An 18,821-nucleotide genomic window follows, 5' to 3' on the forward strand; every position below is an offset into this window, starting at 1 on the left:
GATCCCAATTAAATTTGAGCTGAGTTGAAATAGAGTGAAACTCGGTTTAGCCGGATACATTTACGGCCAAACAATCCACAAAACAAAACTAAAAGGTGATCAAATTTGTTCGATTAGTTAATCTTAGGTTTTAACGGCCTCACCGAGAAAATACACCGTCTTTGCGCCCAGCCTTGATGAGGGAGATATTTGTAATTTTAAGGAAAGAACGCTGATAAATTGGTAATTTGAAGTACAACCAGTTCTAATCACCGAGACCTGCAATGGTGGTACGAGGGCAGCACCACTCTCTCTTTGAACCAAATCACTTTCTGTTTGTTTGTTGAGAAAATCGGGTAAACAATACTCTGCCAATTAGCTGATTAGCTTAGTTCAGCCAATTTGTTGGGCGGTGCTGAGTTAGTTTTCATTCATTTTCTTTCCTTGTTTCTCACCAGCCAAACAGTTTCTCAGGTTTCCATTTCTAATTTTCTGGAGCTGCCTTCGATCGTCTTTGATCATGGAATCCCCCGAAAAATCCGAAGAAACTGTCCCGTATGTAAGAAACTCTCTTCCTCTATTTATGTAGCATTAAGTTTACATTTTCATATATCCATCGAGTATACACATGCAATGATTATTGGAAAAGTAGTCTGGGTTTTGTATTTACCAATCTGCTTTCATTTTAAATACTTGAAATATTGGGTTTTCATGAGCTGATGATTTCTAAATTGTGATGTGAATTCAAAGCAATAAATCCAGAAACCTATTTGTTTGAAATTGTTGCTTTTAAGTGCCCTGTAATAATAATTCCATAACTAAGCTTCAGTTCCTTGTTGCATGGATTTTAGAAATTGTGCATCCTTTAGGGTTGTGGGATTATGTTTAGTCTTGTATGATCTGTTATTATCTTTTCTAGAAGTGAAAGCCAGAACTCAGCTAAGCCACATGGTTGTAGTAGGTTCAGTTCCTCCCCCTTTTTCCTTTCTTTTTTCTTTTTTTATTGGCCTTAAAACTGGGGACTCAAAAATTTGATCTTGTTTCTTATGCAAAAACTTCTCAGCAGCCGATAGTTATTTTGCAATGCATTTGGTTGGTGCAAAGATAAGACTCAAATTTAGTGATGGATGACTCATTGATGCTGTTGGTGAGTCTAATCAGACGTTATTTATCCATTACATAACACTTTAGATTTCATTTGACAACCGAATAAAAGGATGTACCCGTATATATGTATATGTATGTGTAGAGAGGGATTTGGGATGGGTGGGGGTATAGTCTATTAATATTTGTTTTCTCTCAGGTTATAGAGATGTCTGTCTTGGTCAAAAGATGCATCAATTTTATACTTCAGTAATTTGACTTTTTTTTTTTTTTTTTTGTAACGGAAGGTGTCTATACCAACGGGCCAGCGGTCGAGCCTCAGTGAAGGCATGGGTGTGTGAGTACCAACTAAGAAAAAAAAAAAAAAAAAGGTGGTGTTTGCAACCCCTTTTGTAGGCAGGATTATTTCCTTCAGATATCCACAGTCACCCCAAAATTACGGTTGTTGAATAAGCTTAAGGCGGAGGCTCACATTCGTGATGCTTGGAGGGTTACGCCTCTTTATATTTGGTGGTGCATTTGGCTTGAGAGAAATCGGAAATATTTCGATGGAAAGGAGAAGCCTATTTCTATGCTTAAGTTCTCTATTATTTCCACTCTTTTTTGTTGGGTTTCAGGGAGAGATTATAGATCTATAGAGGAGATTGTTGTTTTTTTGGCCCCTTTGAAGGCTTGAGGCGTTTCTTGGCCTTTTGTGTTTCTTAGGGTTGCGCTCTCCTTTTGAGTGCCTTTTTTAATAAAAAATTTACTTATCAAAAGAAAAAAAGAAAAGGCGGAGGCTGCTCCGAGGAGTTGAACACATGACGTCTATGTCATGCCCAAAAGCCTTCTGCCAACTCAGCTACCCCATGGGGGTTTATTTGGATTTATTTCAATCCATTTATACTGCAAATATTTTTGTTACTCCTTAATCTCCATCTTACTTCAAGTTCCTTGCTCAAATCATTTGAATGAGCAAAGGGCCTCCTAATAATTTGATATAAGAGAGAAAGCTCTATAATCATTCATATATCCTATCTCTTCCTTCTGTTGTTGCAGTCATGTCTATGTCTATCTTTGACCTTTTTTTATCTTTATCCTTCAGGCTGATAGTTGATAGCAGGCTGCCTGTCATGTTTGGTTTCTTCTCGAGGAGCTTTTATTTAAGTTGGGAGGGATGTCATACTTTTGAATTTCACTTTCTAATATTTTAAATGATTTATGGAAAGAAAGCTATTTTTCTGTTTTGTATGGCATTGAGATGTTGGGTTAGGAGTGTGGTTCAATCTAAGGTAGTTATGAAGGCAACTTATCTATTGCAGACCAAAACGTTTTTCTGCTCTTGAAGAAATTCTTGACATCCTTTCTTTAATCTTTAGATGCACTCTCACACACCAAAAAGAAGAGAGGAAAAAGGTATTATCTCACCGCACCTGCATACAATAAGTTCTATTAGCTTTATGGGTACATTTGATTTTATATTAGGTATCCCCTGTTTATTGTACAATGCCACATTGAATTATTGGCTTCTTTTGCATGTGCACTGTCGGACCTTCTAATGATAAAGTAACATGTTGACTTCATTCTAAAAGAAAGAACAAAACATTATCTTTTTCGACAGCAATCCTTGCTTTCCAAGTTAACTGTGTCAATCATGATTTTATCTTTTCTATGTTAATTAGTCTAACCTCATCTCTTCTTTTATTAGGGAACTCCAAGGATGGCTGGAATGGTCAACTTGGGAACTGCAACTGTCGTTGGAGTATTTGCCGGCATGTTGTATGGAGGTAGCAAGGAGGCTTCTGCTTCTGTTGTACGTATGCATTTGCAAAATATGCTTCAAATGCGTATTATACTTCCTTTAGGATTTTTTTTTTCAAATGTAGTCATCTACTGATATTCTTTGCCCTCCTATTCCATAAATTCATGCATAATTTGTTGAGTATGTAGGCATGAGAAGGAAGATTAAGAGTATAATAAAGAAGGTTGGACAACATAGATACCCATGATATCTAGAAATCCAACTGAACAAATGAAAGTTCAACTTTGAAATTTTGATGATTTTACTTCTTTAGAATAGATGAGTTATTACCAGTTATGCTTCATGTCTTACTATAAAGTGAATCATCTTGTGATATTATGCCAAACACATGCAGTATTTAATCAGCATGGAAGCAAGAGAAGAAGAACTATAGTATGGGGGGAAGATTACGCACATAGATATGAAGATAACTAAAAACCTGACTAAGGAACTGAAAGTTCAATATTTGTAAAATTGAACTTCTTATTAATAATCTAATAAAAACTTTGAAATTTTGATTATTTTACTTCTTTAGAATAAATGAGAAATTACTAGTTATGCTCATATAAAGTGTCTTATTAAATTTTTTAGAATTTATAAAAAATATCAATATGTAACTGTGTTCTCGTGTTCTTTCATTTGGAGATTTATTAAATCCAACACTAAGACACGCATATATGCTGGACGCATGTTCCTTAGTCGATGTACATAGAAAACGGCACTTGGAATGCTAGTTTTGTGATCAAGACAAATTGTTCATTTTATAAGTTTTATATCTTAAATGATTGATGATGATTATCAAGAGGTCTACGACATTTGGAATGCTAGTTTTGTGATCAATCTTTATTTATTAATTTTTTTAAGACAAATTGTTCATTTGATCAGTTTATATCTTAAGTGATTGATGATGATTATCGGGAGGTCTTTGTCATGTTTTGGCAGAGCAAGGATGCAGAAGTAATGTTGAAGCTTGGGAGCACGCCTGACAAGCGTGAGCAGTATCGATTGATGAGAGATGCAATGGAGAAAAGATTCATCCGGGTAACTCGGGGCTCAATAGTTGGTGGAGTGCGCCTTGGAATGTTCACTGCTGCATTTTGCGGTTTACAAAATTTGCTTGCGGAGAAACGAGGTGTGCATGACGTCTATAATGTCATCGGAGCTGGTTCTGCCACTGCTGCGACATTTGGTTTAATTAGTAAGAACTCAATTTTCATGCATCAAATTTCTCTCTCTTTTATTTATTTTTATTAATTTGATTGCAAGATCCTTTACAACTTTTTAATCAAGGTAAAATTTTAGTGATGGATTTGATTTAAATTGGCATATTGGTATTCTCTTAGGGCCCGTTTACTAACACTTTCACTTTCTTATTTTTAATCTCTAGAAGTAAAATCATAATTTTCATTTCTTGAGTTGAAATAGAAAGTAAAATGATGTTTAATAACAAGATTTTATTTTTAATATTCTAAAAGTAAAAAACAGAAAGTAAGTTTAATAATTATAATTATAATTTTGTTTTCCCTGCTATCTTTCTCTCTCTAGATTTTTTATTTTTTTTAATCTGGGTTTGATTATGATGAGTGCAGATTTTAGCATAATGATAAATCAAAACATCAGAAAAATTGGTGTGAACCAACCAATTGGCAGATTCATTACTCTGGTTGATTCCTCCGCTTCTATTGTGCCTCTTTTGTTTGCAATCAAAGACACAATGGTTTTGAACCCTGTAACTCTTTCCCGTAAAGCTCTACCTTTGTTTAGGAATTTAGGATTCTCTCGCACACCCTTTTCACATTTTGCTAACCAGACCAAAATCCCCACAAATCCACTTCAGATAAGTGGTTTTAGGAGTTCTTCAACCAATTAAGACTAAATCCAAGGAAATATGTGAACAAAGGGAAGATAAAGAGAAATTGCTATTGGAGAGGATAAACAAACAAAAGGAAAAAAAGAAAGGCCGCCTTAGCTTTTGAGATTGGCGCTTGCTCTTGTCCTGATTCGGGTTGTTTTTAGCTTTTTTATCTTTGATTACCTATTTTTCTTGGGCTGTGACAAGTGGTTGAACAACAGTGAGCTTCACGAATTCGTTGGGAAAGGACGTGAAAACACAGCTTGTCGCCAATGATGGAGAGTCGACTTTGCCTTTATGTGACTGGTTCAAGTTGATTTGGGTATATTATTGATGGGTATGAGAGAGGAGAGAGATGGTTGTGGCAGTGGCTATGGTGGGGAGGAGGTGGGTGGAGGCGATGGTGGTGGCGGTGGCAGTGGCCATGGTAGGAGGAGGCAGCGTGGAGGCGATTGGTGATACTAATTTTTGAGGTTTTTATTTATTTATTTATTTATTGATAAAAAATGCTACTGTAGAGAAAGTAATTCTTGTAAACAGTGTAGAAAGTAGAAAAAGTAACAAATCCTCACTTTCTCTTTCCTTCATTAAATTTGAAAGTATTTTCTAAAAGGTGGAAAGTAAAATTATATTAGTAAACATAATTTTTACTTTTACTTCACAATTTTAGGAATTGATAATGAAAATTAGAAAGTAAAAGTGTTACTAAGCAGGCCCTTAGTAACTTTTTTAGTAGTTTGAGATGCCATCAATTTTTACCTTATTATTTTTGGATTTATATTTTATGGTCTGGTGTGATTCTTTAGTTCTTGTAGCATATGTTACCTCACTTTACTATTTAATGATTCTAGAGTTCTTAAAAGTTATTCATGCATATGCTATAACAAATTTCAATTCATAGTAAATGTTTAAAGCAACAATTATCAATATTTGAAGAAAATGCATTTTCAGAGTGTTTGTGGAAAAACTTTTGAGAATGGTCATTTCATGGTCAAACAATCACAGTCTCTCTTAGTCATTGAAAAAAATCATGGTTTCTCAAGTAAAATGTGGAATGCGTTCATTGGGACAATAGTACATAGGCTCATTGTAGCGTCTTATCTTAAAGAAAAGTGTGGTTGACTTTTGATGGTTATTATAACTTCAATGGCTTCTTGGAAGAAGATTTGAAATGGAGTGGATCTATAGTAGATTCATGTGAATCTAGGTCCAGAACCATATTTTAATGTTGGGATCCGTGTTCAGATCCTAATCTGAATGGAATCCTATGGATATCATCCACAGCCAACCCATATAGTTTAAGCAGGATCCAAATAGAGTAGAATATACTTGAGCAGTCAGGGTCATATCTCCTTTGAAAGTGATCCATTTAAGAATTAGTTATTACCAGATCCATATCTGGTCCGAATCTGCCTTGGATCACTCAATGAATATCCATACCTGACTTGTTTTAAGTTCAGATTCAACGTTAAAAGTCAAACTGTTATATTACCCCGCATCATTTCAAGCCGTAAGATTCTTCCAAATAGATAGCATGAATCAAATGGGAATTTAAAGTGAAAATCAACTTATCCTAGCAAGCAATTTGAGAAAGAGTAAACCGAAGTGTGCAAGAAGGATTAGACCAGACCAAAGAAAAAGAAAAAGAAGATCATGCAAGAGAGCCTGGCTCCTGATGGTGGTTATAGCTCCAACAACAACAAAATTAGTGATGGTGATAGGGAGCTCCAGCAGTAATGATAACCTCTAGCTCTGTCCAGATTGGTGATGGCATTGTGAGAGGAGATAAACAAGCACAAACTCTAGGATAAGAATAAGAAATTCTAATCTGTCTATATATGTGAAGGATCATTAAGTTTAAATGGAAGTAAGGGCATTTTGATTCTTTGATCAGGGCACACGGGGTGGCTAACCTGAAACCCAATCCTGCCTGAACTTGATTTGGGTTTGACATCGTATTTCCTAAGCTTCCTTTACTATGTTCGGGTCTCCCTAAACCCATACACTGTAAGGGTGGGGCAGGCTGTGTTACCAGCTTATGCAAGTTGATTACCATCCCTACATAGGGCAGGTGGTTAAACAAGCAACAGAATCTAGAAGGATTGCATCCGCATTAAGTTAGAAGTATCGTAGGTTGAAGATGGGATGAAATAAAGTTAATTGAGATGTTTTGGGTTTGCAATGAAACTAATGATTGAATTCGTTAGAGACTAATGTAATTCAAGTTAAAGTCACAAGAAGACAAGTGATGCGGAAAAGTATTTGGTAGGAAATAGAAAAAGGGTTGATGGCTTACAGTTCAACATTTTGATCGACTGTTTTAGAGCTCAATGACTGAAAAGTTCCATATAGTTGAAATTAAATAGTTGAATAATGCTTCCTTATATTGAGTTGGGATTGTTCACAAAATTCGTGGAAAATCCCCAAATTCTTCATGGAATTTCCACTTTCTGTATGGTTCTAGAATGACAATGTATGCTTCTCATGTAATCGTATGTTCACAAAATTTGTGAAAAATCTCAAATTCTTATATAGTTCTTGAATGACAATGTATGCTTCTCTTGTAACTGTACATCTGCATTCATTTGATGTACTGTATACTTCATAGTTCATTCTTGATATTGCTTGGAACTAATCTCAATATTATACTTTGCATCACTGTAATGAGATATTGCTGCTAAATAATCTCAATATTACACTCTGAATGACTTCCAGTGACAGTTTTTAGTCTCAATTTTGTCAAATGGTTATCATAGAATGAGTATAAAACAACCTTAAGGAGTTTGTTGACGCGCCTTACAATGTCCATATCTTCGCCTAATGAGGATTATGGATATTGAAGTGGATGGAAGAGTAGTCACTTGTGATATGACAAAGGGTCCGGTTCGAGTAGACTTAGTTGGGAACCCATAAACTTTTGAAGGGAAAAAAGTGATGGTAGTGAAGCAATGTGGTTCCTTGAGTGTGATGGTGGCTTCTTGAAGGGGTTACCGAGGTGTGCAAGGGTAAAATGGATGGTAGAAGGGGATTTTCAATGAATAGGATATCATAGTTATGGCAGACTTGGTAGCTGTCCACCCTCTTAAATGTAGGCTTATGGCCCTTATATAGTGGTGGAGGGCTAGTAAAGACCCAGTGTAAATGGGGACGCAAGAGACCTTACTGAAATTATCTAGCTAATGCCTATGGGATACCTAATGTCATGCTTTTGTCTAATCACTTCCTTCAAATGTTATTTAGATCCACATGGACATCTCATCACGTCAGAAGAACCTCACGGCCCCTTTTATCCCTTCTCTGTACAATGATGTTTGCCCTGTATTACCTAATCCTGCCACCATAATAGGCTATTAGTTCTCATTTAAGCTAAGAACCTGCCAAGTCACCAACGTTTAGAACCACTCAATTCTCAAAAAACCTCCTCTGATCCCGTAGAATCTCTCCACTTCCCTTCCAAAAAAGCCACTTGCTCCTGAGGAACCATCTAGTGTACAGTACACCCCTTTTATTGCCACTACTCTCTCTCATTTGCCTGGATTACACTGGAGCCATTTCATCTTGGATCCTTGACATATCACGAGTAAATCTTCCACCCTTCACTTTTTTAAATCCATAATTTTCATATTGATTTAAGTTACAAATTTTTATGCTGGCTATTTACTTGCTACAGCACTTTGTAACACATGCTTTTAATTAGTTGCAACCTTCTTGACAGTATTATGATCTTTGACACTCTTATTGCTGAATACCAGTTGTCTTTTGCACTACTATGTTTGCCAGGGAGGTTGCAATTCTGTCTACCATGTTGGCCAACAAAATTGCATGCTTAACATCATCTCTTGTGCCGTCTATATATTGAGAAAAATCCTTTTATAATTCATAATTAAAATTTGAATACTCTTATAAGTTATATCTGCTTCCAGTATTGCTGCTGTCCCATATGTATCTAGAGTATTTACATTTGATGTTTTGGATTTAGTATTCTATAATATAAATCCACTTCTGGAGTTATGGGATTATAACATGAAGTCGAAATCTATCCCCTTCAATTTGGAGAGGATTCTAAATTGCACCTTTTTTCTTTTTCTTTTGCTTTGTGTTTCTAGTGCCAGGATCACTCCTTTGGCGTGCAAGGAATGTGGCGTTGGGTTCAGTTATGGGTGCAGCAATTTGCTTCCCTCTTGGTAATAGCTTGACACCCTGTTTTATCTTCTTGGCTATTAGTTAAGATATAGTTACATAATTAAGTTTGATAGACATTTTCTATTTTTATTTATTTATTTTATAATAAAAGCTCTTATATCATCTTTATTCCAACCATTAATTGCGGATCTTCGAGGACTTTGTGGTTCTATGGATGGATATCATTAGAATTGCTACTAATAGATGAAACTGTCATGATAAGTGTTGTATCTATTATTATTTACTAAACTGTCATGATAAGTGCTTCTATCTATTATTATTTACAAAACTGTCATTATTATTTTAATATTTAAATTTGTTTTGTAACAAATGTCAACATTTCTGATTTTGAAATATTGAAATTGGTACAAAACATAAGGATTGTAATATCTCTAATAATTATGAATAGCAATCATCCTCTTTGTAATTCTCTTATTTCCTGAAAAAATCTCATACCTTCTCACAAAAAGAGTCTTTTTTTTTATCTTTTTTTTTTTTTTTCACTTTTATTTTCTTTCAAAAACCCAAATTTATAATTGCTAACAAAGATCAAAGGAAAAGTTGCAATCATAGTAAATTGAGAAAGTCAAAACTCAAAATTTACAAAATTAATTTGTGACAGGTTGGCTCCATTTGAAGCTTGTCGAGAAAGCGAACGCAGAGAGATTTTCTACTTATCAAGAGCTGGATGGAAGCAAAGAGGCAAAGAGTGGTGTTGGTGCTGCTATTGAGCGGCTTGAAAAGCACTTGAGTAAAAAAGACAGCATTAATTAAATTTGAGCAAACAAGCGAATGCAACAAGAGAATAAAGAGTGAGCTATCTCTCTGGACAGGATTGTTTTTTTTTTTTTTTTTTTTTTTAGAAGGCAATATGGATGGAGAATTCATGTGGCAAGAATGATTATGATGATGATGATGATGATTAGGAGTTTATATAGGTTTTTTTGTTTTTTTAGTTGGGACTCACACACACTGCCTCCAATGAGGTTCGAACCCCTGACCTCTGTTTAGGAACTAGGAGCCTTGTACCGTTAGGCCACAAGCCTGTTGGTTGGTTATAGTACGTTTTTAATTTTTTCTTTTTCTTACCTGAAAATAAAAGGAAAATGGATGTTGTTTCGTTTGTATTTGAGATCTTGAGACTAAATGTCAATGTGAAAATGTAAGTTGAATGATGGTTTTCTATCATTTATCAACTTTTTCTTCTGGTACTGATCTGATTCTTGTTCACTTGTGCCTTCTTTTATGTCATTCTAGCATGTTGCAACTAGATTTGACGTTGGGACAAGAACGTTAAACACTAACCCCCTTCTTTATCATAATATATATAGTATTATGGTTTAGGTGCCATGTGTGTGTGTGTGTGTGTGAAAAGTAGTTGATTAGAGAAATCATTCCTTGATTTGATTAGGAGACAAAAGGATAAATTGTTGATTAGAAAGATGGGAGGTGTTTCTGTTTACTTAACCGGACTAAAATCCTCTCCGATTGTTGTTGTAGGGGAGAGCTCTTTTCCCTTGAATGAATGCTTGAGAAAATGTGAAAGATGTCTTGTTCTTCACAACCTTTGTTTATATCCGTTTTCATGCAGTCGGTATCATTTATGATATTATAAAATAAAAAAATAACACAAAGTTTTACCATGTCAAGAAAGTCACTCGTCCACTTTTTGTTTCAAGGGTGACTTGAACTTTCCACGATTAGGCTATGTAACAGTTCAATTAGTTAGGTTAAGAGTGTCATTGTAATATGAACTAAAAAGAGAGAACAATTTGTGATACATCAAATGAGGTATTGGTAAGAAGTTGCAACTGCGAGTCTAAATCAGAGGACATTCTTAAAACTCGCATGTTATATGATAATTTTTGTTAAGAGTACTGCTACAAAAACTGATCGGTTTTCGTAGTTACTCCAATAAATAGAGCTCAAAAAGGGCTTTTGTCAGCTTTTAAAAACAACAAAACAGTTTTTCTGGATACTTATTTCAATCACTAATCCCTACATTAAGTTGGTTATATTAGTCCGTGTAACAAAGTCGTCAATTATATCATTTTTCTTTTTTGTTAGTAGTGAACACCCACAAAATGTTACAACAAATTTTGAAATGTCAAACACCAAAACTCTGAAATGATGTTATGGGTTTTGGCTGTTGAATGTCTTGAAGGTTGCATTTGGATTGATGGACAGAAAGGGATGTAATTTGGTGGGTAATTTTTTTCTGGTAAGGCAAGAAGTGTTAGATGTTAGATAATGTTAGTAGGTGCAGAGTTTCAAGCCGAGGCACTCCAAATTTCACGAAAGGCTCTTATCCAACTAGACTGCGAGACATCTGCATTTGGTGGGTAGTTCCTGGTCTAAATTGTACTCTTCCCCAATAAACAAAGGAACACAAGACTGCACAATGCAAAATATTAAACAGGGGAGGATGAGAAAATAAGATTATTTTGTATAAGCTTTTACACCATCCATGTATTAGTTACAACTATGCCACTCCTCTAGGAATGGTTATCTAAACAAACTTTTCATTTTGTATATCCCTCAAACCAAGACTTGTAATGGTTTTCAATTACATTTTCCTCCTGTGTCCTACATCTTCATCTTCATCTTCCATGGATTAATAATTTTGCAAGTTTTCACGACCACGAAACTGGTTTAGTTTCGTATAAGATTTTAGTCCGAATCACCTGGCACCACGGTAGGATTGAGGAAACCACTTTGCAAACAGAAGTTGTTTCGTCTTCATTATTAAAGCAAAAATCCCGTAGCATGGAAACTGCATCAATGCCATTAACAAGTACCTGCGATAAAAGAAAAATGTCACTTTAATAACCTACGTACATAGACAAAACTACTAAACCGAAATATTTTAGGAGCTTAACGAAAACTCAAGACCAGTGATTCTTGAAATTCTGGAAGTACTGAGCTATACAAACAAATAATGGAAAAGACTGCACTCTGGAAAAACGAATCGAGAATATATTTTGAAGAAAAAAAAAAAGTCCAATGGTAGAAAATATAGGCATATTTATCTGCAGAGCTATCGGCATTTGACATGAATAACTTGCAAAATAGTCATTTCCAAATGATGCACGAGGGGAATGAACAATCGAAAAGACTGCATTTAGTGCAGCCCTTTCCAAGATGAACCTTATTTTTCACAAAATTAGCTGCTGATTTTCAATAATCAGTATACACAAAGTTCTTGTTAAATAAAGCTTAAGTAGGTTTTTCATTTCCCAACATTTCTTCAGAGAAACAATGTTTAAGATTACATACCATAGTGGAGCAAATGGAGAAGACAAGTCAAGGAATGGATATGGCCACCTGTTGCAAATAATTGTTGTTAAAAAAGAATGAAACAGAGGTTTTTCTGATTAAGAGGCAAAGAAAAAAAAACGAAAAGAAAAAAAAAAAAAAGACTCTTACCCGATTGAGACACTTGCATGAACAATCCATTGGAAAATAACATAAACATCTGCCCACAGGAAGAAGTATGCCATTCGAAACCATGGGAATGGCTGCAACGGGAGAACAATTCAAAAATAAATCATAAAAAGAAATCGCGTTTTAAATATCAGTTGACACCAGCATGAGCTGCAACATACCATGCAATTCAAGGCAGTGTCACCAAGCAGCAAAACGGCATTGACTGTGTGCATGTTTACAAGAGACTGCAATATCAAAGATCAAAACACATTGTTTCGGAAACAGAATTCAGATATGTATTTCAAACAACAGGAATAACAGTTTCCTCAAATTATGTTTGCAGTGATTAATACTTTTAAACTTTGACACAAGTCAAATTAGTACTTTTAAGCACAATATTATGTTTTCTAACCGTTTCATAATCTGATGTATGACAGGTTTAGTCCATATATGATAGACATGCGCGTTTAATTATGGCAAAGGATAGTTTTACAAGAACAGTAAATTACTTTGCATCTATGTGACTATAATAATCCACTGCCAAATTTTGCAAGAATTTTGTTTAGATACAACTAATATAATTTTGAATTAAACAACGCGATGTAATTACTTACGAAATTCAAACTGTAATCTTTTGATAGAAGGTATGGCACAAGTATGAACCAAAAGACGCAGTCCGTAAGCATCACAGCTCCTGTATTAATCTAATACAAGGAAAGGAAAGAAGAAAAGAAGAAAAAAAAAATCAACAACTTGGCAGAAAACAAAAAAAAAAAAAAAAACACTACCATATTACTTGTTAATCACAATTATTTAACTTTCTTCTACTTAGCAGTTTCTCATCCTGAAATTAAAAACCAATCATTCAAGCTGCATTAGAATAAAAAAAATTATCTTTTGACAGCAAAATGTAGAGGTGAATGGCCAAAATACTGCATTTGTTCACAAACTATTCAACTGAAATCACTAATTTTCGGCAATTCACCTGGAAAATAATTTGAAAAGCATAACCCAAAAATCCTGCAGTTTGGCGAACACGAAGATTTTCAGTGTGTCCCGAGCATTTCGCTGCATTTGATGCATTAGAATTTTCTAATTGTGTAGGAGCAGCATTGGTCCCTTGCTCGGCATCAAAGTCCTGATTATCAATCCTATCTCCGCCAGTTTCTTTGTGATATTGGTAACATCCATACATTGAGAGCAAAGATCCAATCTACAAACACAAGAAAAGGCCATAACCAAAATAAAAATAAAAAGAGAAAATGATATCAAGCCTATACGGATCGATGACCTACCCCAAAATAGAAGGTGACGAGCATAAAAGTCCACCTGTCCACCAACAATATCACTTATTATCACAATAGATACTGATGAAATCATACATCATGCATGAATGAAATTTAGACTTATTATAGGCTATATTTCCATTCAAGTAATTAATTGTATATACATGTACAGAAAAGCATCTAATTCAAATTTCCTGCAGGAGCAAACTTGTAGTAAAAAACAAAAGTTAAATTTCATTACATTTTGGTAATTGTTCTGAAAACCCTTTTTGATGTGTAAAATCTACATGCTAGTTTCATAGTGATGTTCAAACAAAAATGCCCATTAAAAGTAAAGACCGTCCTTGTTTAACTTGCACATGAAAATGAAAATGAAAAAGAGTGATTCTGACAGAAGTTGGATTTGTGTTTGTATGAGAAGAGAATTGTATATGAACAATATATATTATGCTAAACACAATAAATCCAATTTCAACCCCCCAAACACCCCATTAAATTATCTACATGTAATGTAAGTGCTTATTGTTATGAGATGGACTGAAGAAAAAGAACTACTTACTGAGTATAGAAGTAAAAAATGACATCACCATCAAAAGCAACATTGATGATCCACAGTGCCAAAAGCACGAAGAAAGCAACAATGCGGAATGCCAGCAACCAGCCAGGATGAATTCCTTTCAGGCATGGCCGCCAAATTTCGTCGTCATACAAAACACCTGCAGATTCTTGCTGGGCTTCTCTGCTTTCCTGTTTTGAATTGCGAGCACCTTCGTACTTATGGATAACAATGGATGAAAAAACCATTGATATCAAGAGCCAAACACCACAGAGCAAGACCCTCCAGTTAAACCAGTAACTCGAGGTGGTTGTATCCACAGTCTTCACTGGCTGCCATGTACTCTTTGATGACCCTGTTAAAAAATTCATGCTGTTCATTCTATTTTCTCCATATGAAAAAATTAACTTGGAATTCCAAAGGTAAAGGGACATTTTTTTTGTTGAAAAGAATTGTTCATACCAAAATGAGTCACATATATATATATATATATATAAATTTAAACAACTTAAAGGACTGAAAAGCTTTTTGCTAGTTATTTCTAACTGGAAAAATAATAATAATAAAAAGAAAGAAAGAAAGCATTCATAAGTACACTATTCTTATGGAAGAGAGAGGCAAAAACATATTTGTAACCAAACAAATTTGGCTATTATCAATTAAATTATTGAAATCCTAAAACCCAGTGATGAAAAACCCTAAAGGCAAAATGGGTAATAGAAAGTAATAAGGGTTTTAATGTGCTCTGTAACAATATTATTACTGCAAAAGTTTTATAAGTAATTTAATTAGAACAATAAATTTCTGGGGAAATGTGAAGCTCAGGTGTCCAAACCAAGAATCAAACACAACACAAAAAAGATAACAAGGAATTAATGAAAATCCAAGTGGACCAAATCCATGAAACCATGCCATAAACCATGTCATTTATGGAGTTCTCATAAATTTCAATATCAGAAGAACTACAGCTATTTTTAGAGCAATGGACACAATACCCATAAAGGATTTGAAGTTTGAACCCTCATTAATGGCTGAAATAAAGCAGACATTTCAAACTTTAGGTGGGTATTTGCATAGAAAGCTAAATTCACAATATTAAATGAAATGAGGAATAAAAGAAGAAGCCAAAGAGATACTTACATGGGAAAGCAAGACAATGTGGAGACGTGTAAGAAGAGATGCTTTGTTTCTCTGCTTTGCAGAGAATTTTTTTTATTTATTATTTTTTTAAAAAATAATTAAAAAGAAAAAAAAGAAAAAAAAAAAAAAAAAAAGGGAGGGAAGAAGAAGAGAGATGATAAAAGGGTAGTGTGCTTTGAGCACAAGCTTCTCTTTCTTTTTTATTTCCTTATCCCCATAAAATCTTGTAACAAAGACCAGTGTACAGTCATGTCACAGTCTATATATGCCCATGCAAATAGAGCATAATAAAATTGCAGATATGAAGGTCGTTGCTGTCACCTTTTCTTACTTCATGCCAGTGTTTTTTAGTCTTTCTAGCTATTGATGATGTCGTAGGGAGAGAAAGTGGGACCATTAAATTAAAATGCTTTCATATGTGGATTTTGTGTTGGATTGCTTAGAGATGCTTCTTTTTAGTGCAAAAATAGGGTCATGTTTTTATACTTAGCTCCAATAAAGGTTTAAAGTACTGGTGAGAGAATCTTGTGGTAAGTTATTGAGCACCATGGATTGGAGCCAAAGTCTACCTTTGACCACTTATCGGAACAGTGGACGAATCTAGAAATTTTATTCACGGTACATTAAGAAGAAGAAAGAATTAGAAGGATTTTTTTTAAAAAAAACAATAATTTTAGAGGGCCATTTCATATAATTTAATAAACCATATGCATAAAATGTAGTAAAAAAATAAAATAAAATTTAATAGGGTACATTGGCAATGGGGCGGGTTTGGCTAAATACCAATTCCGCCCTTACTCCGGTACGGGTTTATAATTATTATACCATCCCCGCCCCTAGTCTATTAGACAAAATACCAACTCCGTTTCATGTACTTCGTTTAATTGCTGGGCTCAGCAGGGGCAGGTCAGGTTATGCCACTTTTATTATGTAGTAAAAAAAACTATCCCAATGTGTTCAAATTGGGCTAATAAATAAGTTGACTTTTAAATTACTAAACAATAAATATTAATATATTAACGGACACTTCTAATAAAGTAACCAGTCTTAAGGATATTAAATATATATAAAAAATTAAAAGGTACATATATAATCGGGACAGGTTCATTACTAAATCCGCCCCTGCGTTAAACTCGTTTTGGATTTTCAATTATTTTACTATATCCGTACCAAACTTATTTAAATGAACACCAAATTCACCATATTAGGGTCAGGAACGGGAGCGGGGAGAAAACCCACTGGTCAGAAGAAATTGCCATCCTAGGTACCATGGCATAAGGGGCAGCTTTGAAAAAAACAAAATTCAGGGTATCATTTTGTAGTATAATTCAGTAAGGTAGGATAATTCAATAAGCTAGAGATATAAAAATTGAAAAATAGTAGTGGGCCAGAATGGGCCCGGGGCAGGTGCCCCTGGGCCCATACTCCCGCATTTGATTTATCCCTAACAAGACACTGGAGTGTATTCATCCATTCAATCGGATTTTCTTTTCTCAAAACAGATTCCACATAAGGAGCCATTTTTTTTTTTTTTTTTTTTTTTTTTTTTTTTTTTTGTGTCAATGCTTGGAATATTAATCCGACTATTTAATGGATTCGAGTGACATTGCTCTAACATTATCATTACATTAAAGAAAGGTCTTAAACAAATAAAATATGTTTATGGTAAAATTACATTATACTAGTTGTAGGCTTGAATAGAAAATTTGTTAAAAAAATACTAGCTTTGTGCATATGTCCTTTTTTTTTTTTTTTTTTTTTTTTTTTTTTTTTTTTTTTTTTTTTTGACAACTATAATAATAATTACATGATCCTAATTATATGGCATCTGTATTATTTTGTTGCAAATGAAAAATAGTTTGAAGAGTTTTATGCACTTTGTTTTATAAATTATTGTGATAAAAATCAGAAATGCAGTTAAAACTGAATAAGTATTGATCACCGGGATTAGGAATAAGATGAATTAAAATTTCTTAAAAAGATGCAAAGCTCACTCTTAACAATATTTTACAAGAACATGGAAAATATTTGGAAAGTGTAGGAAATAATAGTTTATTTTTTTTTATTTTATGACTGAATGGAAGTGTAAAAGTGCAATAAAAAAAATGTTTGAATTAACTAACTATATTATTCAAATATGTATGATGGTCACACAATCTGAATTTTCCTAATTAATACACCATAGTTTACACGCATGAATAAAATAGGATTATAGGAGAGAGAGACAAAGTACTGTACCTTTCATGTTAATTGACTATAGCTAGCAAGGAAAATCAAACTAAGCTAGTGATGAAATTGGAATAAGAAATTAATATATGGCAGAAATAATCTAAATTGGGGGTTTATAGCATGATCATATATTTATATATTTTTTTGAAAAGGTATTCAATTCACTTCTTCATATTTTTGTTACCTCACGATATGTACTTATTCAATTGCTTAATTAAAAACATGCCAGTCGACATGGAAATTTGGTAATGGTACTAGACTTGCAGAGGCAGAATAGGTCGAACCATTATAATCCACTTTGGATATGATCCAGCGGTTTACTCGCTGGACTTTGGAGTTTTGTAAGCCCAATATTTGAAGTTCAAGTCCCGCTAAGTGTTCTTTGTGATTAACCTCTGCTGCACTTACAGTGACTTACTCGGCCCGAGTAGGGAAGTGTCCTTCGGAATCTTCGGGGATTAATTGAGTTTTTAAGGGGCTTTAAGGATTTGTGCCATCTCGAATACCCGGATTAAAAAAAAAAAAAAAACGTAGAACCACTTATAGCAGTGGACTGATACATTGCACTAATGGTGGGTTAATCACTCCAATGTTGGATTTTTGGTGGAAAAGACGGGTAAAGAAAAGGTGTAGCTACAGATATGAGGTGGTGCAGTGGGAGTCATAGATATAGATGGGCGCTACAACATGGCCTAATTGATAAAATGTCCAACTCTTTTAATGAATGTGCTCATATTTGGTTCCTCTTTCTTAATTCATAAGAAAGGGTGTGCTTTGTTGTCCGATCCGTGGACAAGCTCTACAGTGTGATGTGGTGAGCCTCGGTTCGAGCCACTCATCCCCCTCCCCTCAAACCCTTTGCCAGGAATATATATATATATATATATATATATATATATATATATATATGTTCATGCAAATATAAAATTGCAGATATGAAGGTTGGTTCCGTCACCTTTTCTTACTTCATACCAGTCTTTTTTAGTCTTTCTAGCTATTCGATCTGTTGCAGGGAGAGAAAGTGGGACCATTAAATTAAAATACTTTCAAATGTGGATTTTGTGGGGATTGGTTAGAGCTAGAGATGCTTATTTTTTTATTTTTTATTTATTTTTCTTTTTAAGCAAAAAAATAGGATATGTTTATGCTTAGCTCCAATAAAGGAATAAAGCACTGGAAAGGGAATCTTATGGTAGGTTTATTATGCACCATGGATTGGAGCCAAAGTCTACGTTTGACCAGTTTTCTGAACCTTAGATTTTCTTTTCTCAAAATGGAATATTCCAC

At 34.3% G+C, this 18,821-nt stretch overlaps 2 protein-coding genes across 3 annotated transcripts; one reads left to right on the forward strand and one right to left on the reverse strand.

The window, feature by feature from the left end:
* Positions 1-235: 235 nt before the first annotated feature.
* Positions 236-10,103, forward strand: LOC132284499 (uncharacterized). Of its 2 annotated transcripts, XM_059786609.1 has the most exons (6): positions 236-335; positions 454-538; positions 2,771-2,875; positions 3,806-4,061; positions 8,822-8,899; positions 9,520-10,103. In XM_059786609.1, exons 2-6 carry the CDS (start codon positions 500-502, stop codon positions 9,669-9,671), a joined length of 630 nt encoding a protein of 209 aa, XP_059642592.1. In that variant the 5' UTR covers positions 236-335; positions 454-499; the 3' UTR covers positions 9,672-10,103. The 2 variants fall into 2 exon arrangements, with proteins under 2 accessions (XP_059642592.1, XP_059642593.1); XM_059786610.1 differs by having other exon boundaries at positions 240-534.
* A 1,252-nt stretch (positions 10,104-11,355) lies between these two features.
* LOC132284959 (uncharacterized) lies at positions 11,356-14,736 on the reverse strand. Its single transcript, XM_059787104.1, has 8 exons — positions 14,169-14,736; positions 13,619-13,652; positions 13,309-13,536; positions 12,938-13,027; positions 12,503-12,568; positions 12,324-12,415; positions 12,174-12,221; positions 11,356-11,695 (listed from the first exon to the last, which is right to left on the reverse strand). The coding sequence occupies exons 1-8, from the start codon at positions 14,597-14,599 to the stop codon at positions 11,578-11,580; spliced, it is 1,107 nt and encodes a 368-aa protein (XP_059643087.1). The 5' UTR covers positions 14,600-14,736; the 3' UTR covers positions 11,356-11,577.
* Positions 14,737-18,821: the final 4,085 nt, after the last annotated feature.

This window comes from Cornus florida, unplaced genomic scaffold (genome assembly GCF_030987335.1).
Source record: "Cornus florida cultivar Cherokee Brave unplaced genomic scaffold, ASM3098733v1 CherokeeBrave_3.0.0_Hap2_Chr11, whole genome shotgun sequence".
NCBI classification, from domain to species: Eukaryota; Viridiplantae; Streptophyta; class Magnoliopsida; order Cornales; family Cornaceae; genus Cornus; species Cornus florida.